General features: G+C 40.5%; 4 protein-coding genes across 7 annotated transcripts; all 4 read right to left on the bottom strand.

Annotated features, from left to right (window-relative positions):
* Positions 1–1,594: 1,594 nt before the first annotated feature.
* On the bottom strand, positions 1,595–3,255 carry dynll2b (dynein, light chain, LC8-type 2b). The gene is made up of 3 exons (XM_068600876.1): positions 3,094–3,255; positions 2,331–2,475; positions 1,595–2,228 (listed from the first exon to the last, which is right to left on the bottom strand). Exons 2-3 carry the CDS (start codon positions 2,460–2,462, stop codon positions 2,091–2,093), a joined length of 270 nt encoding a protein of 89 aa, XP_068456977.1. The 5' UTR covers positions 2,463–2,475; positions 3,094–3,255; the 3' UTR covers positions 1,595–2,090.
* A 1,883-nt stretch (positions 3,256–5,138) lies between these two features.
* Positions 5,139–9,452, bottom strand: srsf1b (serine and arginine rich splicing factor 1b). Of its 4 annotated transcripts, XR_011080004.1 has the most exons (6): positions 9,014–9,452; positions 7,402–7,616; positions 7,135–7,307; positions 6,440–6,721; positions 6,081–6,166; positions 5,139–5,725 (listed from the first exon to the last, which is right to left on the bottom strand). XR_011080004.1 is itself a non-coding variant. In XM_068601056.1 (4 exons), the coding sequence occupies exons 1-4, from the start codon at positions 9,196–9,198 to the stop codon at positions 6,494–6,496; spliced, it is 801 nt and encodes a 266-aa protein (XP_068457157.1). In that variant the 5' UTR covers positions 9,199–9,452; the 3' UTR covers positions 5,139–6,493. The 4 variants fall into 4 exon arrangements, 1 of the variants encoding a protein (XP_068457157.1); XR_011080002.1 differs by having other exon boundaries at positions 6,081–6,721; XR_011080003.1 differs by having other exon boundaries at positions 5,139–6,166.
* A 520-nt stretch (positions 9,453–9,972) lies between these two features.
* Positions 9,973–14,437, bottom strand: pigs (phosphatidylinositol glycan anchor biosynthesis, class S). The gene is made up of 12 exons (XM_068600814.1): positions 14,385–14,437; positions 13,639–13,778; positions 13,405–13,516; positions 13,216–13,305; positions 13,029–13,120; positions 12,419–12,659; positions 12,172–12,314; positions 11,973–12,087; positions 11,706–11,851; positions 11,450–11,550; positions 11,160–11,370; positions 9,973–10,545 (listed from the first exon to the last, which is right to left on the bottom strand). Exons 1-12 carry the CDS (start codon positions 14,401–14,403, stop codon positions 10,267–10,269), a joined length of 1,689 nt encoding a protein of 562 aa, XP_068456915.1. The 5' UTR covers positions 14,404–14,437; the 3' UTR covers positions 9,973–10,266.
* Positions 14,438–15,664: 1,227 nt separating this feature from the next.
* aldocb (aldolase C, fructose-bisphosphate, b) lies at positions 15,665–25,282 on the bottom strand. The gene is made up of 9 exons (XM_068600001.1): positions 25,147–25,282; positions 19,516–19,632; positions 19,123–19,334; positions 18,585–18,639; positions 18,341–18,501; positions 18,151–18,234; positions 17,817–17,991; positions 16,910–17,109; positions 15,665–16,822 (listed from the first exon to the last, which is right to left on the bottom strand). Exons 2-9 carry the CDS (start codon positions 19,625–19,627, stop codon positions 16,730–16,732), a joined length of 1,092 nt encoding a protein of 363 aa, XP_068456102.1. The 5' UTR covers positions 19,628–19,632; positions 25,147–25,282; the 3' UTR covers positions 15,665–16,729.
* Between the last annotated feature and the right edge of the window lie 361 nt (positions 25,283–25,643).

The following is a 25,643-nucleotide window of genomic DNA, read 5'->3' as shown; positions in this document are numbered from 1 at the left end:
TTTTTGTTTTAAACCCAACATCCAAATGTCAGGCTCAGTGCTGCCACCTAGAGTTTAAACCAGGAACATCGTCTCCTTCAGAAACAGATGACGACATAACATTTAATCAAGCAATACATTATAAAATACTCCATCGCAAAAGAAAAAGGCCCGCATTCAATACATACATTTAAATTAAGTAACAACATACTCAATATTTTTTATTTAATATCGTATTTTTGTACCGTTTAACAGCACATGAGTTGACCATTGTAAACCAGTTGGAGCATTGGTCCATGCTGTATACCTCCATCTATAAATAAAATGTAAATATTCATGAGCTGGTTGCATTTTAAAGTAGCAGCTGATCACGGCAACAATTCCAACTCGTTTGTATTCAGCTCGGTAGTTTAACCTTCAACAGTACATCTGGGGCCTGTCTCACGAAGCTGGATTTCGGCTTAGCGAGGTAACTTCTGAAGTAACTCTGGGTTTTCCGTCTCACGAAGCTGGTTCACTTCACGAGCGGGGTACGTTGCCCCGGTAACTTACGCTGAACGCCTAACCTGCTCCGGAGCAGGTTAAGTTCCCGGATAAGATCTCAGCGGGGATATAAGACGCCGACTGACCAATCATTGTCCTGGAAACATGACCTGCCCATTTCTACAGAATCCCGTTGACGAAGGCGCACGGATAGTAAGAGCAGCGCTCTGCAGAGAGCGCGTGTTCCGTGACCGGCGAAATTGTCCATCATACATGAAGCCTGGAAGATATAATAAACTCACTGACCGCTTTGAACTATGTTCTTGTATTTCGTTTTGGGGTTGCAAATGAGATGAGGTTAAATTGTTAAAACGAAAAGGTAATCAAAAATAAGAACATACATTTGAGACAGTGATTTAATATTACAATCCCAGTCATTTCTGCATTAACAGAATCGCTGTTTTTTGCCGCGATTTCTTGCGGCTTCTGGCTGCTGCAGCAGTGTTGCTTTATGCTTGTATTCTTTCTCTATTTTTCATACATTCTTAAGATCGTAATTTGCTCCTTCCTTGTAAAATACGTTGCTCTCGGCTCCTTCATGGTGCACGATTGATGCACGATCAACGGAGTTAACTCCGCCCCTTTTATGTGCACGAGCACAGCTCTAGATGAGACACTCCTGGGTTGATTTAACGCCTTGATAACCGGCTTCGTGAGACCAAAAAGCGAGACCGCGGACATCTGCTGGATAACTGAGGGAAACCCCGGGTATGTTAACCCAGCTTCGCGAGACAGGCCCCAGTTCTTGGACTGTAGAGTATAATACTTCCTTTAAATGAAGTGCAGCATATTATAATGTAGCCGCAAAGATCTTAAGTTTGTATCAAGGGTCACAATAATGTGATCAGAAGGTCAAGACATTACATATTACCACATGCAAGTGAAGCAAAGTCAAGGCAGACGTACATATTTTGAACCAATTTACTGAGTCAGTTCTGAGCTCATCATGTTGAAAATTGTACAATACCAAACTCCACACTAAATTACATTCCAGAGATATACAGGACCAACATTGTAAAGATTCACAACTGAAGTGGAAACAGGAATGTTAAAGCATGTAGAAAACCTTAAATCTCTTGGCATGTAGTTTTCTTTATTAATTGTAAGCAACAGTCTTGGAATTTATATTCAAGCTCAGTCAACACTGAAAATTAAAGGCATTTCAACAAAAACTTTCTGTTGCTTGTTTTAATTCCATGAAAAATAAGTTATTATACATATCCATATGAAACAATGTACAAGGTCCGTGCAGCAATGCACAGCAAAAATAATATCCGGAAATCATGAGTTACAAGTCTGTCAGATGCAAAAACGTTGATTGAGTGCTGGAATGGAGAGGTGTTATAAATTGGCATTTTCTATGATCGGCACATCACCAGTCCAGGCATGACTAAAGTGCCATCCACCAATGGTGCTAGTGTAGAAGGTGGCACACAATAACAAACTGAAGCAAGCAGGAAACCATGAGGTAGGCATGTCTGCACAACGGTGTAGCAAATAAACAGAGTGGCACAGAAGTATTAATGGCTGAATAAAAGTAGTTTGAGGGGGGCGGGCATGTTTGGATTTCAGCCCGACTTGAACAGTAGTATGGCCACTTGGCCCAGGTAGAAGTAGATGAAATGCTTAGTCTCGTGCGTCACGTAGCTGCCAAAGTTCCTCCCAACAATACAATGCCATGTTGGGTTGTACTTCTTGTCAAACTCCTTTGGGGGAGACAATAATGATTAGCATATCATAGAAAAGTCATTCACAACAAGTTTCACATGTTACACCTTTGAACTACTCGTTTATTATATCTAATGTACCTTTTTGACATAGGCGGCAATATCCTTTTCAATGTTGTACTTCTCCATAGCCTGCATGGCACAGTCCACAGCATCCTGCTGCATTTCATCAGACATGTCTGCATTCTTTATCACTGCCTTCTTCTCAGTCATTTTGGCGGTATGACTGCAAAAGGGAGAAAACCAAATCATCAAGTGACATTATTCTCTTACTAGTTAAAGTGCAAATAGTGATTCATGTCATTGCAATTCCAGTCACTACAGCAGTATTAATAAATCTACATACATTTGGATTTTGTGATTCACAATTCAGTGTTAGATAATAAATGGTACTCATCTAGCCAATTCAATTAATTGGATATGAGGCCTTGTAGACAGAGTTATTCTGGATATATAAATAAACGTAATGAGAGATTGAGAGTCTGCACGTATTTAGAGTAAGCCATAAAACGTTGCTGACAAGATATAGCCTATATATCTGCACAAGTGACAGCAGTATAACTTTGATTTACTGCTGCTTGTAAAGTAGCCTATACCTATGCATGCACATATTCAGCCACAATTTAAGTTACTTCAACTAAATTTGTACGGTTTACAAACATCCATGGAAAGAAAGTGGAGAGGGCATTCATCCAGCTTTTCAGGAAAAACACAAGAGGCACAGGCAAGATTAGCATGCCAGCCAAGGAAGCATCAGTCTTCACTTTCCACTGCTAACAATAAACAGGCTGGTTGATAAACAAGCCTGGCGATGCACGCGTTCACAGTCGCAGTTAAAACTTACCGTCTCTTAGCGAAATTAAATTGTCACGCGTTGTACGTTATGGGCAGCTGCACAGTTTTTCGTTCATTTATCCAAAGAAAGCGTGCGTCTTTTACTCCGCCCTCCGCATCGCATCCGATCCCTGATTGGCTGGAGCGAAGCCTCCACCCTGGTGACGGCGTTTTTCACTTGCGGACACTGCCGGCATCTTATTTCAACCCAGAATGCACTGCTTTCAACCGCCTCATCCCCTCCCTTTCTCCTCCCAGTCGATGGCTGCGGTCGAAAAGTCAAAACAATTACCTCTTAACGACTATTCCTAAGCCCTTTTCCTTGACCTCGATGTAACACGTCACGGGGTCAAGGAAAGATGTGAAGGAGAATTCAGGAGCAGTTGGGAAAAGACAGCAGTTTCGCTTAGAGAGAATCGACTACTCTTGAAGTAACCTACGTAAAAACGATGCGACGGCGGACGTCACCGGCGTAGTCTGCCATGGCGAAACTACAACGAAGAAAGACTACAAAAACAATCATGACCTGTGGATGCATGCGGGACAAATAACCTGGTTCACTCGTGTTGTGAAGGAGAGACACCGGAGGTCCTTCCTGCTGCTGTCACACTTACAATCAGCACTGTTTCAGTGGAAACCGACAATTCACTCGTGCAATAGCAAGGAAACTGTGCAATGTCAATATTTCCTTTGTGCAATAATGTAGATTCAACGGTTGGGGGATAATTTGCTGTTGAACATTTAATATATATATATATATATATATATATATATATATATATATATATATATATATATATATATATATATATATATATACATACATACATACATACATGTATGTATGTATGTATGTATGTATGTATATATATATATATATATATATATATATATATATATATATGTATATATATATATATATATATATATATATATATATATATATATATATATATATATCTTATTGAGAATGATAAATAGTTCATTGACAGTTTGCTAAATGGACTGTTCATCATATTTCTTATGTTTTAAGTAAATCAATTCATATGAAATGAAACAAAATGGTTATCGCTAAACATCCGAATTAAACAATATTTAAATATGAATTGCAGATTTAATAAAAACAGATAATTTAAAAATGTTTTATAATATCTGGAGGGGATCTTTATGATTACTTAAAGATCATGGCTCGAGTATCCAATTACAATAAAAGTAAATGAATAGACTTGTATGTGGCATTGTGTGGTTCTATGTCCCAAGCATCCTATTTTTTAAGTAGTCGTCTGGATGCATTTGTACATGAATGGACACTAACAGGAAGGATGATTCCACTTTAGCAGGGGTGGGGTTTCTATCTTTTACGTCAAACAAAATTAATGGAGTTGGAAACTAAGGAATTTATGCTAATTCGCCCCAAAGCAGTGAGCAATTTCTATAGTATAGTCTTTAATTTTGTCTTCTTTACTTGGTTTCACTAGACTTTATTAGATCGACAGAACAGAACAGATACTAAAAAAAGGGAAACACAATAGCCCAATAGGAACGTTTTAATTTAGCTTTTTATTGAATATTGTCACAGTTCTTTCCTACACTAATAATTATCAATTCATCTTTTCTGCTTAAATCATATATGTACCTCCCAGCCACCCTCTTCATTTTTATCTTTAAGTATAATCCTTAACAAAAAACAATAATCAGTCACCTGTGAGGTCCCACACAGAAACATTTTATTTTGTCTGATGGCCAATTTAGTTAGAATATTCCACTATTTTCAGCACATTTCCAGTAAAATGTTCCCAGCTTTTAACTTGATCTCTTAGCGCTCTAGTTTTCGGAGGCCAATATTATACTATTAATTAACTACACATAAACTAGCACTCGGATGAATATTATAGAACACTGAAAACATAATCAGGAATAAAGTCATCCAAAAATAACTGGCATCACATACAGGTTGTGTTGAACTACCCCAAACACAAATACACAAGTATTTCTTTGCCCTACCTTTTGTGGTATTTGACATACAGGGAAGGAAAAACACAAACACTTAACCTATGTTATTGAAATTTTTATTAAAAGAGAATAAAGCTTTAGGATACTGAGATTATACTTAAGAAAATCAATCAAATCATCCTTTGCAGCAAAAGACTGACCTAAGAAAAAGATACAAACCACATAAGGTCACATTCCCTTGTCGCGTCCCAGTCCTCCCTCTTCCCTCCCTACTCCGCTGTTAATGGTCACTCACTATTTACCACTTTCCTTAAGCGTGTGGATCCATCCTGCACCTCCCAGCCCTCCTCCTGGGTTTGAGCTGAGCTCTTCTTTTTGTTAGAATTTTGAAAAACAAAAATCTGAAAATAACCGCTTGTCACAGTGCCATCAGTAATTGTGTCTCTGAGGTCCCACACAGAATGGAGAGAAAAAAAAAAAAATTTGGATTATTTAAAAAGCCAAATTAGTTTGAATATTTTCCTATTTCCGGTTTGATGGGGTTATGTGGACAGGGCCAGGGGTCAGGATCATCTCCCGGTAAAATGCTCCCATGCTCCTGATCCATGTATCCATCCTGAAGCCTAATCCTAATCCTGCTCTGATCCTGATCCGGCTCCGGAATGGGGGACAATGAGCCCAGTCCAAACCTTCAGAATACCAGCAGAACCAAAGAGAAGGAGGCAAGTTAGAATCACACCTTCAGAAAATACCAAAATAAAATGTCAATAAATGCATCTACGAGGGAGTTTACTTCGTGAAAAATAGGGAACACCCTATATAATCATTCCCAAAACAACTAATATTTACTTTGGAGACTAAAAGACGAAGACGAGCAAAAGTCAAAAATAAAACACATATTTTGAGTCTCCAAATACAAAGTGGTATACAGAACTTGTTACAACTGAAAACATTCAACAGCAGCACTCTATTGTCAAGTGCATGTTAAAAAACAAACAGCCTTATAATGCAGATTTCACAGTTGACAAGGCACAGCCATCATACCATTGGTGCCATATTTGACTCCTCCTCCTGTTTATCTTAATATGAACTGTTTCCTCTGTTCCCATCCTATCCTGTTCCTCTGAACTCTACAGAGAGACACACAAGAGGGTCAAAGGGCAGTAGTATATGCTTTAAAGAAGTTAAATCTTCAAAACAAAGCGTACAAAGACAAGCAGAAGAAAAGTTTAGGGAGGGGTGACAGATCAGAAAACTGATGGTGAGAAAGGGAAAAGGAAGAATGGGTCCGTGGACAAAAAAATATATCTAAATAAGAAAACTGCAACAAAAAGTGGGGGAAAAGAGGATACACAAGAAGACAGTGTAAACAGGTATCATGAGATGATCCGTTATGACTATACAGGATTTGTTGAGTGATGTGAAGATTTCCTCTGGCTCCAAGCCACACCATTGCTTTAGGTGCGGGAGCGGGAGCGGCGGGGAGAGTAACGGGGAGACCCTCTGCCGCGACGTGACCCACACTTGATTTGACTTTGGCTCTGGTTCAAACTTGGGCTTGGGCTCCGGCTCCTGCTACGACTACGGCTCCTGCTCCTGCTACGGCTCCTGCTACGAGAGCGAGAGCGACCATAGCTCGGGCTGCGAGGACCATCCACCTTCACATGAATGTAGGCAGTCTCTCCCTAAACACACACACGCACGCACACACACAACTTGGCATCAATTATCATGTGCAAGTTGCTATACCCCAATTAAAAGACCCCTTGTTTAAGTTACAAAACATCTCATTTGTGGTTCAATAGTTCATCTTATTCAGACCTCTGTGGCCCAATAGTGGGGTACTTCTAAATGGATGGATGAAACATTTAAGAATATATGACAATAAGTTATCCTCATTATACAGGTGACAGGCATACAATTATGATACAAAGCAACATTGAATAACCATTTAAACATAACACTGGCATTTACTTACTGCCCAGTCATTTCCACCTTTCCTCCTGCTTTCTTCATTTCAGAACACTTTTGAATTCCAAAACGTAGTCCCACAGCTATTCCTTATTAAGTTAGCTTGAGCCTGCAATCCCATACGTACCTCATGAGACCGAAACTTGGTGTTATCCAATTGACGGACAGCGTAGGACATGTCTTCTTTGCGTACAAACTCAACTACCCCGGTGCCATCACGGTACACATCAGCATAACATACATCACCTGCCTCACGCATGTGATCCTTCAGGTCCTGCCAGCTTCCACTTGATGGAAGACCTGACAGGAAAAGGTGGTGTGAGACTTAAACATTTATCTATACCCTTTGGTAAAGAGAAACATACAACTTACAGAAGGACAACACATCACCTACCTGACACAAGAACCCTGTACTCTGAGCGTCGAGAGGGGGGGCCATGCCTTCCCCTCTGGGGTCCCATCGGTCCACCACCACCTCCGCCGCCACCACCTCCACCGCCACCTCCACCGCCACCGCCGCCTCCTCGTCCACTTCTGGGAAACTCAACACGCAAGCGGTAGCCATCGTAGTCATAACCATCACGCCCGTAAACAGCATCCTCAGAATCCCTGTGAAAGCCAGTTAACGGTTAAAATGCAGCCAAACTAACAACACATTACTAGTTAAGGACACAATATACACATTATCTTATGACCTAGACTAAACTGATGACAAAACATGAACGTGACTAAGTAGAATCATAACAGCCTTTCTTATACATGTACATCTATACATTGGAAAGAACGGGAGCCATTTTATTGAATCCAGGCAGCTGCTCTTTATTAAAAGGAGTTTAATTTGTGCAAATGTTGAGCATATTAAATGTGTTCACTGCCCTGCAGTCAATTACTCCTTTCCTTTTCCTTGCATCAATACAATTCCATTTGTGGCCTTATATTTATCCCAAAAACTGTTAATTTATGTGAAGGTGTTTTAATGTGCTTCAAAATACAAATCCAATCTTGGTCGAAATAAGAAATGTTTTGGCAATTAGTTGCTTTCAAAGTTTTCTCGTGAGCAAATTATCAGATCAATCATAGTCTTCGGCATAAGTATCAAGAAATGTTACCACATTAATGTTAGGGGTGCATTGTAATAGTTATGGAATAAACTGTCAATTAATGTATCAATAAATTATTTAATAACAAATCATAGTAAATTGTTCTATAAAACATCAGATAGTGAAAAGCCCCTCAGAGTTCACGGTACTTATATGTCATTATGAGACTTGTTTTGTCCCACCACAAAGACATGCAATTTACAACAATGCAAAACAATGAAAGGCAGCCATTTTCACGTTTGAAAAGCTGAAAAGATAATGTTGAAATAATTAATTGAATAATAAATGCATGTTCTGTCGATCAACTAATGAATTAACTATTGTAGCCGGTGGCGAAGTGGTCGATGATGCGGCGGGTATCCTACTAGATGTGCAAGTTATCTAAAAGTAAATGGGTATACTCAGGGTGGGTATAACATAAAATCGCCAGAAAAGATTGGTATAGACAGTCTGCCCTCCATTACAACACTGGTTGCAGATTAAAATGCCAACATAACACCTTTGGTTTTAGGAACCAACTTGGTTGACCAGGTTGCAGAAAAGGCAAACGCCTGGTGAGAACACGTTTGATGGAACCAACCATCGTGTACTTATATGCAAATAAGCATTTGTATTGTTAACACCACGCTAAAACGAGTACATAAATTAGATATGACTAAATATCCGAAAGACCTCTTTCTATAATCATATAGTCAATAGCGCCACACTCCCTCCAAAATGACTACGCAAATTATTCAATAATGTTACCACTCTGCAACGGTTTTGAGAAATCTGTTGCAGGTTAGACCTAATATATCGGCCACTGGGAACACAGGCCTATCGACGCGTGTTTTGTGGAGATATTCTTTGAAACACGTGCAGCCTGGCTACACAGACGTCGAGACGTGGCGGGAGAATGCGTCCTACCTCGGGTCCTCGAACTGCACGAAGGCAAACGGTGGTCCTCCTCTTCGGTTTTTCAGATCAATATCGCGAATCGCTCCGTATTTGTAGAACAAATCTTCGACATCCTTTGAGCGGATATCGGGAGGAAGATTCCCCACGTATATACGACAGTCGTTACTCCCTGCAGGTCCTCGGACTACGGACATATTAGCACAAAACTAGCTAACAATAACAGCTAGCTAAGGAAGTTAGCAGGCTGGCTAAACGGATCTTCTCCGGTCGAGCAGACGTTAAGATGGCGCCGAGATGGATCACTGTATATAATATGTGGTCGATGAATTACTTGATAACCACACAGCTAATAGTACAGATTAAATATTTCGGTGTGGATGCCACAATCCAATTAACACGAGCTAAAACTTGCGAGCCGCGACCCTAGCCTTCCTCCAACAAAGCGCTCTTCTTCTGTGGTGTGACGGGTCACAACCACCTTTAAATCTGTTCACAGCGCCACCTGCCGCACTAAGGTGGAAATGTCTCCCGGTCCGTTAGGCTTAATACAAAAAGCTCTAACCTTTGAAACAAAGGTTGATACAAAATTAACTCGTCACCTCACGGTTCCTTCGGTAGCTTCTGATCATATCAAAAATATATTCATCAACGGTTCAAAAACAACTCTACAAATTCCATCAGCTTATGAAAACCATGTAATATGATCAAAACCTAGCTACTAAATGGACAGCAAGGAGAGGAAGACAAAAAACAAAATAGCAAACACCTCAGTTGATGTAGACAAAGAAATGCAAATGAACATTCTGGAAAAAAAACTAACAAGTGGACCTTGTGTTAAGGTTACATTCTAATCGATGACATTGCTGCAGATTGCTTAAGCAGTGCCTGCCAAATCAAAAAATATAAAATATAGTTTTCTTTTTTTTCTTACAAAACCAGACAAAAAAAAAGTTACAACTTAAGTTTTTATTTGTTAATAACTTAGAATAGAAGTGGAATTCAAATATAAAACTTGTGCACATTGACAACATTTCAAGCTTTCCAGTGTCACACAGCCAAGGCAGCCATTCATTAATATCTTTCAGTAAACACAATTCCTTGAAACAATCAAAATCATACATGGCTGTTTTGTAATTTCCGAACCCAATTGCTGCAAATGAGTCTTTCTGCATGCATACTTTTGTACCTAAATATCAAGGCCACTGACCAAACAGTTCGTAGCGTGTGTTTTGTTTAAACCACCTGTCTTCCCTTCATGCGCTTCAGTCCTTTTTGGCTTTATTCTCTCTGCGTTTCTGGCGAGCGTCAGACACTATTTTAAGAAGTGACAGAAGAATAGGCACACACATTGGCAGGAAGAGTGGTATGTAGATGGCAAACTTCTGGTCGTCAGGGAAGTAGAGGAGATGGAGGAGTGATGGGTCAAAGAATGCCCTTTCTGATGCTAGGATGGCCTCTTTACTGTACTGCAAAGCGAAGGGGAGGTTCCCGGCCTCCAATTCAGCCACAGCCAGCTGAAGAGATGTGACAGCACTGGAAACCTGAGCAATAGCAACAACAATTACAAGTTGGATACAACTAATGTAAAATATATTAAACAGAATAGTACAATAGGCAACTTCTTTTAAAGTCTAAATACCAAATCAAGCACTATCATTTGTTCATTCATTGGTTCTGCTTGACATTGTGTTTGAATGAGCAACTTTTTTGTAATATTTCTCATTAAAACAGTAGCATTTTGCAAATCCGTCCCCTTTTGACGTCTTGTCCAACTACCATGGAAGCTGCTGTATAGTAGTTTCTAGTAGCAGTTAAAATAATGTTTTTCACACTGATCAAATAAATATGTTGGGGTGTTGGATTGCATTGCATTACATGAATTGCAATGTGCCTCTCATAATCTCTATTAAAAATGCATAAAGTAAGGGTTGAGGGTTGTTTTTAAATTACAACAAGTACTGCTGCTTACATTTCATCCATGATGTCCCTGTTCTTACTTACCACCTACTAAGCTCTGACTGGTCAAATTATTAGTAATCAGATGCCCCAGAATGAGGCCGGACACGGCAAGATAAGTACACCGACACATATTTGTGCACAAATAGGCAACTTATAGTAACCTATTGATTAATGCAAGTGTGTGTGTGCATCTAACCTGTTCAGCAATGTTGTCATTGATAACAATGTTGCCTATTTGGTCCAACAGCTGTGCCAGTGATGTGATGGTTGTGGTTGCTGTTGCAACATTTTCCACACTCCGACTCCACATGAGACGGTCCAGCTCCCAATCAGCTAGTCCTGTACTGCCGCACGGTGCCAACAGGAAGCCAGAGGGAGCGGTAGACGACTGCACACCCAGCAACAGTCTGACAGGAAATGGTAAAGACAAGTTACCTTGTGTTTACATGAAAAGCAACGCCTGTCCTATTGTAGGTGTCCACTTACCGAAGCTGTGCAAGAAAGACTCCCATGACTTTGGCCATGTTGATGTTGAGATCAACAGGGAATGCAGCCTCTGGTCCATAGAAACCATTCACGTTATAGACCTATAAAAACATGGAAAATATATTATTTGGTTGATTAGTACCCAAAACAGCAAATGAAAAGTGCAAAATCCCTATATATTGAACACATTATTGGTAATATATTACACATTTATAGTAAACCACTGTCCCCCAGTGATGCCTTTGGATTATTTTACCATAATTCCACCCCAACGTGGAGAGTGAAACGCATTAGAGGGCACTTCCTGTTTCTTGCGGTCCCGAATGTAAAGGGGTGAATGGTGGGCATCCGGGACATACAGAAGAAAATTCAACACCGGGTTGGAAGATGCAGCGTTTGAGCCTTAAAATCAAATGCAAAAAAGACAGTTACACACAGACACACACCCATATATACATATACATAAACAAATTCATCAGAACAAACTACGCCACATTTGTAACACATTCAGTGTTTATTTTACCCAGTCTAGCCTCCACAGGGTTGATCACATGTGCAAGGCTGTCAGAGTTGAGTGTGTAGGCACTGAGGCTGCTGTCAAAACGCGGGTTGACACCGAGCATGGCATAGTATAAGGTCTGCAACGAGAATGTGGTCGTTAACATACACTGGCTGAGCATCCTGTTACTGTGCAGAGTCACAAATTTGCACAGAGACATTACCTGAGAGTCAATGCTAAAGTTGGCCACAGACGCCAGTTTGGTAAGCATAGGTTGGATGTAGGTCTGCACAGCACCCTCTATGTCCCAGTGTAGCCGGTGTGACTTTGGGTCAGGGTTCAGCAGACTGAATGTTATCTCATAACCTTAAGAGAGAGTGAACAGTATAAACAGAAAACAGTGTTCACATAGTTAAAGTATAATTTGAAGCTTTGGTCTCCGTCATGCCGGTGATGAAACAAAGACCAACCTGGGCTGGACTTGAAGGTTCTCATACTGTCAGCGATGCTCTCTTTGTTGCCAGGGCTGAGACGGACTCTGTTGCTGAGGGCCGCGTTGATGTCGGTATGGCTGAAAGACATCACCTGCAGCACCTGCTTGATCCGAGGCTCCAGATGAGCCAGTATTTGATTTAGTGTCTTGCCCACTCTCATCTGGGCACCAATACGCAGCAGGGCTGTTCGCCGCTGACCGACATACACGTCCACATCCTAAGAGGCATGAAGGTACAGATCAGTATATTATCTACTATTTATCCGGAGTCTCATAAAAGACTAATGCTCATAAAAAACTGTGCCAGTACTGCACAGTTTGATAGTACTGCATTTAGACAGTTAGAAGTGTGTCTCTAAAAGGTATTGACAGAATAGATTAAATAGATTATAGGGAAAAGGCTAATAAATTCCACATAATTTGATCATGAAATAAAACTAAACACAGACTTGTATTGAACTCTTTTAACATATGAACAAATACAAACTAATGAAAGACAGAATATGACAGGACCAACAATAGCCAAACAATGCTCTTTAGGACTAAATAAAGGGAAACAAAAAGAAGACAACATTTTAAGTGTTTACCTCAGGCAGCAGTGAAGATGACTCTGGGATTACATACACAACCAAAGAGCCACACGGACTTTCACTGAGCGTGTGCAGAGATAGATCTGCCTCTATAAAAAGGGTGAGGGACGGAAATTAGGAACTGTGAACTCGCACTGAGTTAATAAAAGAGCTGAAAGCTCGATTTGACTCGCAGACGACTCACCTGCAGCAGTGAGCTGGTTCAGGGCGTCCTCCTCCATGATTGTAGCTGTGCGGTACCTTGTCTCATACCTGTACCTCAAAGCTGTGTCCTCTGAAAACAAACACATTTGAGGCTTGCATTACCTTCATATTTTTGTAACCACAAGACAAACCAAAGACTTCAATAATGATTAATTAATTCATAAATCACCATTAACTGTGTGTTCCTCATCCTGTGTTTGTGTCAGCGGGACCTTTTTCTGCTGTTCTGGTGTCACCGTTCCACGTGCAAACACAACCTCCACATCAGCACTCAATTGCAGCTACAAAAATATATAAACAAAGAGAGGAACTTTTTTTTTTTTTAAAGGTACACATACATTACACACGGAAGATGACATAGATGATGATATAGTGATGTGTGATGCAGAAAGCATGAACAAACCTGCAGATTAGACAACTCATTTATCTGACTGACAGGCAGCCAGGCGCGGTACGTTTCAGTTGTTCGCCACCACAGAGGGACTCCCACGATTATGACCACTGCTGCTATAGACAGAGCAGCCAGATGGCCTCGTCTACGCTCTGAGAGACAGAGAGAGTAAGACAGACAAATGAGCCTCAAGTCATCACTGGACATACAAACGTTTTTGTCAATTGACAAGTTTGTCAAAGTAGAGTCAATGTGACCAAATTAGAAAATCAATGCACATGACTGTTGGATGGCAATAAGGGATTTAAAAACATGTTTTAGTATAGTATAGTATCGATTGATTGAATACTATGTTTACATATCTGATTACTGCACAAATGACTGACCTACATGTGAGATTGAAGACCTACTAAAGACTGTATTGAAGTATTAAGCCGCAAAGATGAAGGCCATAGTCAACCCCAATTGATCAATACACAGTAACGTTAAATGGCTGCATGACCTGGTTTTGTTTAGACATAACGTAGCAACAAATAGTAATAGCTTATGGAGGGCATCATTGCTGCAACTGCGGCTAGCTAGTTACCTGTTAACTAGCTTCAGAGGGTCTGAACGTGGAGAAAACAGCCTGGTGCTTAAATCACTTTGACTGTTGAACGTGTAAAAAAAAAGCCCTAACAAACCAATGTAAACTAGTTTAAATGCTGTCTTTGTGGAAGGAAATAACGTAAACATAATATCGTTATGAAGCAACTCACCTACTTCCGTGGTAGCCATTTCTGTCACTGAACTGAATGGGTGCGTTTGTTATCTGGATGCCTCCAGTCAATCGTCACGTGACCGAATATAAGAACTAAGCGGGCGGTTCAGGTGGTACCTTTGGCCCCTTTTTATATACAGTGTGGTGCAACAACAGTACGTCGTGATCCAAATACATGTCCTTCTTATAAACAGTCCAAGACACAGCAACAATGTAATTTAATTTAGTTATTATTGTAATAAACGCATTTTTGTTCGTCCCACACGACGAGAAGGCGAGAATGCAGCAAGTAACCGTCAGCCCACCCGGTGAACATTTTAAACGCACAAACACAATGTGAGACTTTGGCAAACAGCGCCCCGTGTGATGGCATAAATAAACACTCATATTAGTCCATGAATACAAATCTGAGCAGAAAAAAAGAAACATTATGTAACTTATATGTTTACTGTCATGACTACATACATTTTGAGTCTTACTAATGATGATGACAGTAATTTACTGGTCTGCAATATATTGAGTAACATTTTCATTATCCTGTCCGAAACATTTGTTTCACTTAGCATTTTTCATACAGAAAGGTTTTATGGAAAGCAAAGCTGCACTTTTTCATAGTGCACTGATGAAAGCAAATGCACATTTACACCTGGAAGCTGCCCACAACGACCAAAGCTGTCGTGATGACTCTGAGTATGCTTTACTGGAGCAATTTTGAGTCAAGGGCATTGCAGACACATCTCTTTCACTTTGCTCATTGACATTTATTAAGCTGATCTCAGGATTGTCTGTGCTGTTGACTTTCTGGTGTAACCTTCAAGCCACAAATTACATATTTAACTGTCTTGTGTTCAGGATTACGTGTACCTTGATGAGTTGAGGGTATTTTCATACTTATGAAACTAAAATATAATATTTAAAACCCTCTTTGAAACAATGCTGTTTTCCTGAGCTCATGAAAAGTGGCCTTCTGGAGAAGTGTGGTTTGCACAGAACAGCTAGGCTACACACATATGATTTTCATATAGAATATTATGTATTACTGTATATTAAATCAACAAGAGTATAGAGTAGTTGAAATTAGCACAACCATAGACTTCTACATCGGTAAAATGCACCAAACACCAATGTACAAGGAAAACATCAATAATAGTACCATATAATGTAATACTAGAAAGCTATTGCATCACTGTTGTCACAAGTGTCAAGGATAAAGCGTAACATTGCTATATATTGGGATAAACATTATCAGAATAGACTCAATAATGTAACACAAAGAGATTTTTGGGATTCTCAAGTTTATTTTTCTCCACTATTTGACACACAAAGTGATTCAAGAACAATATTAACATCACAAACATCACAGTATTCCAACACCGCAGTGACTGATTTCCCCTGCCGCTAACCCCACGAATTGGTCCACATTATGTCAATAGAAACCATCTCATCTCCGGTCGGGGCGTGCTGGAGGGAATCAGGGGTGGGGGTGACACACACAAGCATCACATAATATCGACACCTTCACACAACTGAATACATTAATTTACTGTATGTAATTTAAAGATAATGTTATACTGAGGATAGACACACGAGATGTTTTCTGATTAGTGGTGATTATAGGCGAGTGAACAGAAAGATTAGATAAAGATGAATTCTGGTGAGGGTCGGCAGACCTCTGCTGGAGCTACGGCTTTCTGAAAGTACAACAAGCACTCCGCACTACCGGACAGTTGCTCAAAAGATCAACTCCCTCTTGAAGTCAATGTCTTCACACTGTTTGTCTTGTTCTCTTGTCCCCTAATGGATATGCCGATGTCACTAATGATCAGTTGGTCCCACTGTAGGCAGGATGTTAGTAGAGCACTTTAGGGACGAGCCAATACTGCGTTTTGACAGAAGCGAAACACCGACACACACACGCGCACAGACACACCTCCCTGCTTGGGAGCGGCTCAAGATTTATCATGTGGGGGAGAAAGCAAGACAGGAGCAGTTAAGAAGAGGCATGAATTGAATACTGACTTTATCGTGCTCTACTTTTCAAATTTCGCCTCTGGCTTCCTATCTTTGACCTGACATGAAATACTTTTCTGCGTCATTCATAAATTGTCTCAAAGTAGTTTTGATTGGTTTGGTTGTATAGAAGAAGAAAAAAACAGCATGTTCCCTTTAGTACGGTAGTTTCACATTATGTTTTTAAATACATTATTCTAATTATTTAATTTGTATTAACTCTGACAACGCTAAAGTACAGTAGACAGCGCAGGTCTGTGACTGATGGAGTGAGGGGGAATAGCAGAGCAGATATAAGACTATAACTCGACCACAGTTGAATGTGGCAGATGTTTAGTAGGCGTGATTTGCCACGTAGAGGGATTGTCCCGCGGCGGTACCACTTCCAGAAGACTCATACTTGCCAAGCGCAGCCAGACCGTTTGCCTGAAGAAGAGACAGGAAAGGTCTATTAACATCATTTGTAAAAAGGAAGTTTAAGTAGAATTCTTACAGTTCACGGTTTAATCCAACCTCTGCACGTTTGATGAACTCCTCGGCTGCGGCCTTCTCGTTGCTCAGCTCTCCTCTCCATGCGTTCAGGGCGGAGGCCTGCAGGGCGCGGCCGTAGGAGAAAGTCAGGGACCAGGGCTTGGCGAGTGGACAGTTGTTAATGGCATTAAGGTTCACGCTGGCCTCTTCTTCAGACTGGCCACCTGACAAAAATGTCACTCCTGAGAAAAAACAAGCAAATACAGTCATTATTTATCTTCTCATACCTGATTTTATATAACATTAAAGCCCTTAAACTCTATGGATGGAAATTATCTGGCCTTCTTAATGTAGGAGGGTGGGACAAATATATCAATACATTCTCTTGCAATAAATTATGTGGTAATGCTTCCTTTTACAAGTCTGTATATGCCACATAATGTTCTAATCATTTCTTATGTAAATTTTACAGAAAGTACAGTATTGTAATTTGGCACTAATCAAACGTAAAACGGAGGCAGCATTCAACTGGTATGCATCCAATTAATTCAATCCAATTATATGCTAAGCTTACATACCCTGGAGTCATAGCACAGCAGGTCAGTTCTACACGCAAGCAGACTATTCAATGAATACAGAACAATTCCCATTATAATAATAATAATAATAATAATAATAATAATAAATGCATATTTACTTCAAACTGTATAAACAGAGCAGTTGCTTCAAGGAAACTGCTTTTGAACGTAATGCAGCTAACTAAACACTAAGTATAATAGAACTATAATATAACAGTCTCAAAAATGTCTCCATCAAATCACAGAATAATTTGCAGGAAAATATATCTGAAAATAATCTAAGACATACATATTCACTTCACTGACATAGCATACAGATCCCACCTCACTAACTTTTGTTTTTTATATCTGTCCTTCTCTGTCTGTCTGACCTGTGACTGCAGGAGGCACGGTGCGGCGCAGGGCGGTGACGGTAGCCATGGCGATTTCCTCGCTGCTGTACTTGGTGGGGCAGGCGTGTCCAGCCGTGACCATGTTGGGCTTCAGCAGTGTCCCTTCCAGGTACACATGGTGGTCTGACAGAGCTTTGTACACTGCAGCTAGGACCTAGTAGCAGGAGAAAGACGAAGGTATGTCAGATAGAAACTTTATAGGACGTTTACACTGGTTTGTGGCACACACACACACACACACACACACACACACACACACACACACACACACACACACACACACACACACACTATCTCTCTTCAGTATATTCACCTTCTCACTGACATACTGGCAACGCTTCAGGTCATGGTCTCCGTCAGGGAGGATCTCAGGCTCCACAATAGGAACAATACCATTCTAGGAGATATTATCAGGTTTATGTTGAAGGCAAACTTTCATATTATATAAAGATCATATGCCCTCACGTACCAAATAAAACCCTCCTCAGTAATCTCACACCAACCTGCTGGCAGATGCTGGCATATCGTGCCAGAACATTAGCATTCTCCATGATGGCGAGCTCAGAAGGCGTGGTGTCGCTGATCTTCAGCACACTGCGCCACTTGGCGAAGTCTGCACCGTCCTTCTTGTACTGCGCACAGCGCTCAGACAGCCCGTCCAAGCCTGCACTCCGACACATCCACAGAACCATCCATCAGAAACACAGCAGGGGTTTTATGTTAACGTTGTTTATTTATATCACGTACCCTGAGTGGTGGTCTCTCCATTTGTTCCAGCGAGAGGAACAACACCTTTGTCCACCTGTTCAGAGAGAAGCAGAAACAGTTGGAAATAATGTTGTGCATGTGATAAGGTATCACTTTAAAATTCTCAAGTGAACCATTTTTTTTTTAATATAATGTGACCACGTATGATACAAAATCCCAATGAATTTCTCAACTAAATCCCCCCCAGTTGGTCCTCACAACCTGATTCGCAAGTGTGTTTGTGTGTGTCTAAATACGCTGACGAGGAGTCTGTGTTTTCATATACACGTTGGAGTCTTTCTTTACTAGCAAAACAAATGATGATGTTTCTAACTCCTGAACTGAAATACTTGGCTGTAGTATAGTACCAACACCTTGACTGTTGGAAATCAAACAGCTGAGAAATGAGTTTGAGCTTCTAAGACTCAGGTCTACTGTTTTCGGAAAAACGAAACCTGCTATTTCCCAACTTAAGAGGTCTACTCTGGAGGTTAAACTATGACTCAAATTATCGACCGCAACATTGAGTATTGGATACCTTGATGCCAACGACCATGTCCCGATCCCGGATGAGCTTGGAAAAGTTAGTGCCATCGTCTGAGTTCTGGTAGAGGGTTTCATGGAAGAAGATGACCCCGCCGATACAGTTGTCGATGCGCTGGTCGGCTGTGAAGAGCAGCTGGCGGTAGCGACGCCTGTTCTCCTCTGTGTTCTCCACCCCGATGGGGTTTAAACGTTTCCCCATGCTGCCTGTTAGCAACAGACACACACACACGGGCATTCAGTCATGATTCAAATTAAAACGGAATTGAGCAGTGGAAGATCAGGACTGGGGATTTTTGTGACATATTGTTTCTCCTTCATGATGAACTTCACAAGAAAGGTCTGAGTGATGTTGTAATTTTGCAACCACACACACGCGCACACGTACCGGTGGATTCATCAGCTGCCAGAATGCCTTTTCCTGGAGCTACTATTTTCTCTGCGATGTCCTGCAGCTCCTTCTTCTGCTCAGGAGTCAGTGCGGGGTATTGGTGAGTCATGGTGGCTGAAACACAGGGAGAGAAGCCATGAGCGTGTCACATTTTTTCACGACGTGTTGAACTGGAAGACTGCCCAACGCCGGCCTCATTTTATTGTCCCTCTATTGTCTACTTCGCTGCACATGGGTATTTCGCCGCAGCACTAAGCTCTTTTCAATAAGGGCATGAGGATAACCAATGACTATGAGCAGAAAATGTGCTTCCTGATTCCTGAGAGTAAATAAATGTGGGATGTAAATAGAAATAAATTGAGACTCATACCATGAAGGATTGAATATGACTGTGACAACTCAAAGAAATAAATTCTCTTTGCAGCAGCGCTATCACGACGTGCTAACATGCACACAAGCACTTTAAACCAGATTATTTTGTTCCTATTCCCATCTACACTCTGTTGTAAATAAGCAGTTATGTAACCCTCCCCCCTCCCTCCCATCCCATTGGAAGCACAGAAGACAGAGAGGTAGTCATTATGCAACAGAGCTTCTATATATTCTGCTGACACTCCTCATTGAAGCAGCAGGACTGTATGCAGCACTGCTCGTTTCGCTCTCCTCAGCAACACTATTGTTTCCCATTAATGTCATTATATCTCTCTTTGTGCAAGTAGCTGCCTTTCATGCCTTTGCTTTGATTAATGCATGTCTTATAATCCTCTCCACCCCCATCTAGTTTCTCATGCTGTGCTCACCGAGGCAGGCTACTGGGCGCAGGCAAGACAAGCGTGCATTTGAGCTTGTACATTCCCATTTTCACACATTACTGAAACACATCACTCCAACTAACGCAGACTCTGCCAGGGAACATGTAGTGACTTCTCTTTCAAGTGAACTGCAGCAGTTGCCAAGCCACTCCCAGCGAACAACGTCACTGGTTATAGCTTCGTTCAACATCGCAAGTACCCCGGCATGTGCCATAATATTGGATCAGCTATAGATACATCTGTTTGGGTGGAAGCTTCTACCTTAGTGGCTAATATCATTTTATCATTGTATCTTGGAACACAAAAAATAAATTACTAGGGTTTAGTGTAGATCAACAATAAACTGACCACTGGATGTCAAAGTGAGCCTGGTTGGTCTTGGTTGGACACTGTCTGACATTCCCTACATCCTCTGTGGTAATCCTCAGATTAACGCTGTGGGATAACAACCTTTAGAGCACACACACACACCCACAGGCTTCTTCATGAAATCTGCATGCAGCTACCGCAACACAATTGTCAGGCACGGCTCACTGCTAACAGTCACATTCTCCATAAAATGAAAGAGGCCAGGCGTGTAGGGGACACTACGTCCCCCGAGTAGAAAAGTTAAACTGGGAGCATGAGGTGCATGTAGACCTCTCCAGTGAATAAGAGAGGCTATTTACACTTGATAAAGGCCAAACAAAGGGCAAGGGCACAAAGTGTGTGACTTTAGTGTGTTTATGTATGTACATCCCTGCTCCACTGCCAGCCAGACAAAAGTCATGCTCAGCAAATACCTGCTCTCTTTTGTGAAGTGCTCCAACAATACATTTTCAACGACTTTAGGTCAATTGAAGTTAGTTTCTGTCGAGGAAACATTGCAAAATAATTTGCAAGACAATGTGAAATCTACATTTTATGGAATGCTCAGTCAAACACAAAGGGTAGTTCCCAAATATGCTTTAAAACAAAAGCGTCCTCTTTTCAATTGGAAATATAGAGCTGAAAGGCTTCTCTTATTTTGCCGGAAGACATGGAAAGAGGCCCTTGAAGGACAATGCCCTGCATGTGTGACCTACCTCTGATATATGATCAGCCTGGAGCAGGTTTGGTGGCAAAACACTGGTTAACAATATTGACAGTGTATATATATATATATATATATATATATATATATATATATATATATATATATATATATATATATATATGTACTGTGTATAGTAAGACAATGCACATTTCTACTCATTCATTCTGTCATTTGGTGGGTAAATGAATGTTGTTGTGGCAGCCATTCTGAACACAAACTATTTCAGCTATTAAAACATTAACTGTGAAGATAATATTTTTTTGACAGTCTCAGTTTTCCGAGAACAACAATTTATATCTTGACAACAACACAAAGCTCCAGTTCGAACCTCAAGCTCAATAATGATCACCGGCTGTAGGTCCTCGCACTGCAGCTTTGAGGCCTGCAGTCATTGATTGAAAGGTTTATTTACGTGTCCTGCAGTACACCTAATCTACTCAAGCGGTCTACAAGGAGAGGATTGTGTCATAGAAACAGTGGAAATAAACTAGAGTGAGACCTTTTGAATCTTGTATGCTCTGAAAATACAGCTATACTTTATTACATTTAGCCACTTCATGCTGGTGACAGGCGTTAACGCCATTTTGTTAACAAAATGGCGGCACACTAACCGTAATGATATATTGATTTATTGCCAACATCTATTTATTGGCGGATGCAGCGCTGGATGAGTGATGAGTGTTTTTTAGTGGGACAGCTGCCACACCCTAAAACACCTCCACCAACGTCACATGAAATTATTACATGAAATATAATATTACGTTTAGGAAGACTGCTACACCGATTTAGCAACTGCCACATATCCAATAAGTGAGGCAAACGTTTATCGCTTCATGTAATAATGGCTTTGTCAACAAGTTGAGATGCTTCACCAACCAATTTCCCAGGTGTGGAGTAACTTTAAAGTCAAGTAGATTTTGAATTCTGATAATGTTCTTTTACAAATATTCATATAAGTAAATATATAATCTATTGATTAAAAATGTTTCATTTATTATTGATTGAGCTTCCGCTGAAGCTAGTATATCCTGGAAATCAATGAGATATACATTACAAATTTCAAATTTGATTTCTGATGGTCTGTTAATCTTTTTCAAGAAAAGGGATGAAATTAAATGTTTCCACTTACTCAAGGGCACTTCAGCGGCGCAAACACTGAGATGCTTGTTTGAAGAATCATCTTAATCATCAGCAAAAATATCGCTGTGACATGATTTGAAGTAGCACCTTTCTAATGCCATTACCACAATGCCACTGACGAGGGTTATCTTCCAGACAGTCTGCAGGGGTTACCTTCTGACGTCACTGCACAATTTGACAGCTTTAGCTTTTACAATGCAGTTCACCTTAAAAAGAAGTCATTTTGGATTTCTCATTTAAAAAAATGCAATCTTAATTGGCTGCAATTTGAGAAAAAGAGAGACAGCTGAGATTAATATTTAGTTTGTCTTTACTGTCTCTCCATCGTGTCCCTCTGCATGTTTCCAGCCTGTTGCACCGGTCGGCCTCCAACACCATTTCTGCACTGCGACATCAAGATGCAACAGCCAACTCCCCTCTGTGGCGTCATGCAGAACCACTCAAGACTGTTAACATGCATGCTAACATGTCAGCAATCTTATTGCAGATCAAATTTACAGTTATAGATTACAGGGGAAAACTGGTCACATTGACACCACTCAGATTCAACATTGTGATGCCATTATATAATTAAATGGAAACCCATTTTCAACGCAGCCATCACATATCTGGTTCTTTCATCTGTTCCATTTATTAAGCTTTCACCAGAAAAAAAAGAACAGGGTGGTTACATCACTCTACAACAGTCAATCAATCCTTTTTTACAAAACTGATGCTGCCCACTTACCAAGCCAGGATGCAGTTCGAGACCACACATGCGTAAAACAACAAACTCATTCCAGAATCTACATCTATAGCAATCATGTCGCAACAGGTGATTTGTGAAGCATTGCAGCAAGCATGAAACTGCAATATATTTGAAGCTTGCTGACTACATTTGCCTAGTATTTGGCTGTAGGCATTGACGAGCACCTATAGACTTTTCATATTATAAATCTAAGTAGGTGCAGGGGATATGGCTGTTTGAATGGGAAATATACCATATTCCTTGTTGCCTCGTTTGTATTATTATCCCCGTCTTGAGGTTTACCCGCCTCGGTTAGTCTACTTTGCAAGCTGCATGAGCCTAAAGGACGTGAAATGGCTCCTACAGGGCAGCTCTAGTCCAAATTTAAAAAGCCTGCTTGGAGGGCTGCATTTTGTTACCAGACGGGGTGCTGGCCTTGGCACTGATGCACGCTCCTGTTTTTCTATCCTCAGCTCCAGCAGAGCTAGCAGGAGCACTGTTTCCCATGCAGCTCAACAACCTGAGCCAGACGTCAAGGCTGCATGCATTGTTCAGAGAGAGGTGGACACTGGTGAAAATGTGCAGATTACACAAGGCGACAGAGGCCCCGCCCCTTAAACACTGGTAACATTTAATTATTTTTTAAATCATCAATTTGCATAACAAGTTGACCATATTAAGAAGGAAATATTAAATTAATTTAAAAAAGAGCAATTTGATAATATATAATCTGTATGTAAACTAAATATAAATTATATCGTATTATATGTTATCTATACTTTGTTTTTATGTTATACTTTATTTACAGATGTACATTCATGGATGAACCTCCTTTTAATTTATTTAATCTGGAATGTTTGGTTGATTAAACATTTTGTTGATTTACAGAAAAATAATGAGCGATTGTTATATTAAATGCCAACTAATGTATGCCCATTTTAAAACAAAAATGTAATTGTATGAGTTTCTTAGCCTTAATTCATTGTAAACTGAATCTTATATTTTTATGGGCATTTTTCAAGATTTTTTTTTTTAAAGATTAATCGATGATGGAATTATCAGATGCAGGTTTAAAATATTCTCATATAGCATGGCCACTAGCTATTATCTTCATTATTGATTAGTGTGCCAAATTTTTACAGCACAATCTATTCGTCGTTTGGTCTATAAAATGTCAGAAGATAATGAAAAATGTCCTTCATCTCAAGCCCAAGGCCACATAAGGAAACTACTTATTTAGTCTGACCGAAAGGCCCAAACCCAAATATATACAGTTTATCATACAAGACTAAAAAACACAGCACATATTCACGTTTGTGTGAACAGTGAAGATGTACGAGTGTTATTAATATAAGATGAAGCCTGATTGTACCAAAGCATCGATGTGTGAAGCCAGAAACTCCTCCCATCACACCATGGAGGTGTACGTGCTCAGGGACAGATACACACTTATAGGTACCTGCATTGCTGCCATCCGGATGAATAACCACTATCCACACTAAATAAGCACATGACATCCTGGGGCGTGTTGAATTAAACAGAGGGCAAACGCAACAGGCTCTCTTCTGACCAATCTCATCTTTGAAGGTCATCGTTTGTGTGCCCTTCCTGTTGCATATTTCGACGGCAGAGTGAAATACGCAACTTTAAATAAAACTACCTCTACGAGTGGATAATGAAATAGCTCGCAGGCGAATATATGAGGAGGTCTGAGCCACAGGTGACGATGGCAATACATGCATGGCTGACGAGAAGACTCGAAGATAAAGTTAGCTTTAGGTTGAAACGTTGGAGCAGCAGCACATCCCCATCGTCGATATATTCGATATATGAATCAATAACACATGAAGAGTGTCTGAGAGTTTGATTCTTACCTGCTGATGGGTGTCTGAGCGAAGAGAGAGCAGGTGAGCAGGGTGCTGAGGATGCGGTGTGGTCTCCTGTTTCACTGCTGCAGCGCAACGTGACCCTTTACGAAAGCCTCGAGCCGGGGGCGGAGCTGTCAATGCCGCGTCACGTGACGGCCCAACGCTGAGTGGCGAACGCGCATGCGCCGGGTAGCATCACATTTCAAAGAGGCAGCATGATTCTGCATCTTTGAAGAAAACAGGAAGAGATGTGAAACGTTTTCAATCTACAGCTTTTACCTCAGTTTGAAGATAAATTCAACAAAAGCGTATTGATGATCCTACAGTGCCAGGCCTCAAATTAAACAGAATCAATACTATAGGTATACAACTAACAGGTTTGACCTTTTTATGAATGAGATCCCAAACAAACCCAGATATTTATATATGATTATATTGGGAAAAGGAGAGACAGTACAGGAAATACAAGTTACAAGTCACTCAGTGTAACTGAGTATAATAAT

Source organism: Clinocottus analis, unplaced genomic scaffold, assembly GCF_023055335.1.
Source record: "Clinocottus analis isolate CAN_PGR_092001 unplaced genomic scaffold, fCliAna1.0.p SCAF_5, whole genome shotgun sequence".
NCBI classification, from domain to species: domain Eukaryota; kingdom Metazoa; phylum Chordata; class Actinopteri; order Perciformes; family Cottidae; genus Clinocottus; species Clinocottus analis.
This window is presented reverse-complemented; position numbering and strand designations above follow the sequence as displayed.

What these genes read in the sequence shown, in the direction of transcription:
- dynll2b (XM_068600876.1), bottom strand. Translation starts at nt 2,462, where the DNA reads ATGACTGAGAAGAAGGCAGTGATAAAGAATGCAGACATGTCTGATGAA. An exon ending in TTGCCGCCTATGTCAAAAAG is followed by an intron (nt 2,229 to 2,330) that starts GTACATTAGATA and finishes TCTCCCCCAAAG; the next exon opens with GAGTTTGACAAGAAGTACAA.
- srsf1b (XM_068601056.1), bottom strand. Translation starts at nt 9,198, where the DNA reads ATGTCCGTAGTCCGAGGACCTGCAGGGAGTAACGACTGTCGTATATAC. An exon ending in GTGCAGTTCGAGGACCCGAG is followed by an intron (nt 7,617 to 9,013) that starts GTAGGACGCATT and finishes TGGCTTTCACAG; the next exon opens with GGATTCTGAGGATGCTGTTT. An exon ending in GTACAGGGTTCTTGTGTCAG is followed by an intron (nt 7,308 to 7,401) that starts GTAGGTGATGTG and finishes TTTTCCTGTCAG; the next exon opens with GTCTTCCATCAAGTGGAAGC.
- pigs (XM_068600814.1), bottom strand. An exon ending in ATGAGTTGTCTAATCTGCAG is followed by an intron (nt 13,517 to 13,638) that starts GTTTGTTCATGC and finishes ATATTTTTGTAG; the next exon opens with CTGCAATTGAGTGCTGATGT. An exon ending in AACCTTCAAGTCCAGCCCAG is followed by an intron (nt 12,315 to 12,418) that starts GTTGGTCTTTGT and finishes CTCTCTCTTAAG; the next exon opens with GTTATGAGATAACATTCAGT.
- aldocb (XM_068600001.1), bottom strand. Translation starts at nt 19,627, where the DNA reads ATGACTCACCAATACCCCGCACTGACTCCTGAGCAGAAGAAGGAGCTG. An exon ending in TGGAGAGACCACCACTCAGG is followed by an intron (nt 18,502 to 18,584) that starts GTACGTGATATA and finishes GTCGGAGTGCAG; the next exon opens with GCTTGGACGGGCTGTCTGAG. An exon ending in ATGCCAGCATCTGCCAGCAG is followed by an intron (nt 18,235 to 18,340) that starts GTTGGTGTGAGA and finishes AATATCTCCTAG; the next exon opens with AATGGTATTGTTCCTATTGT.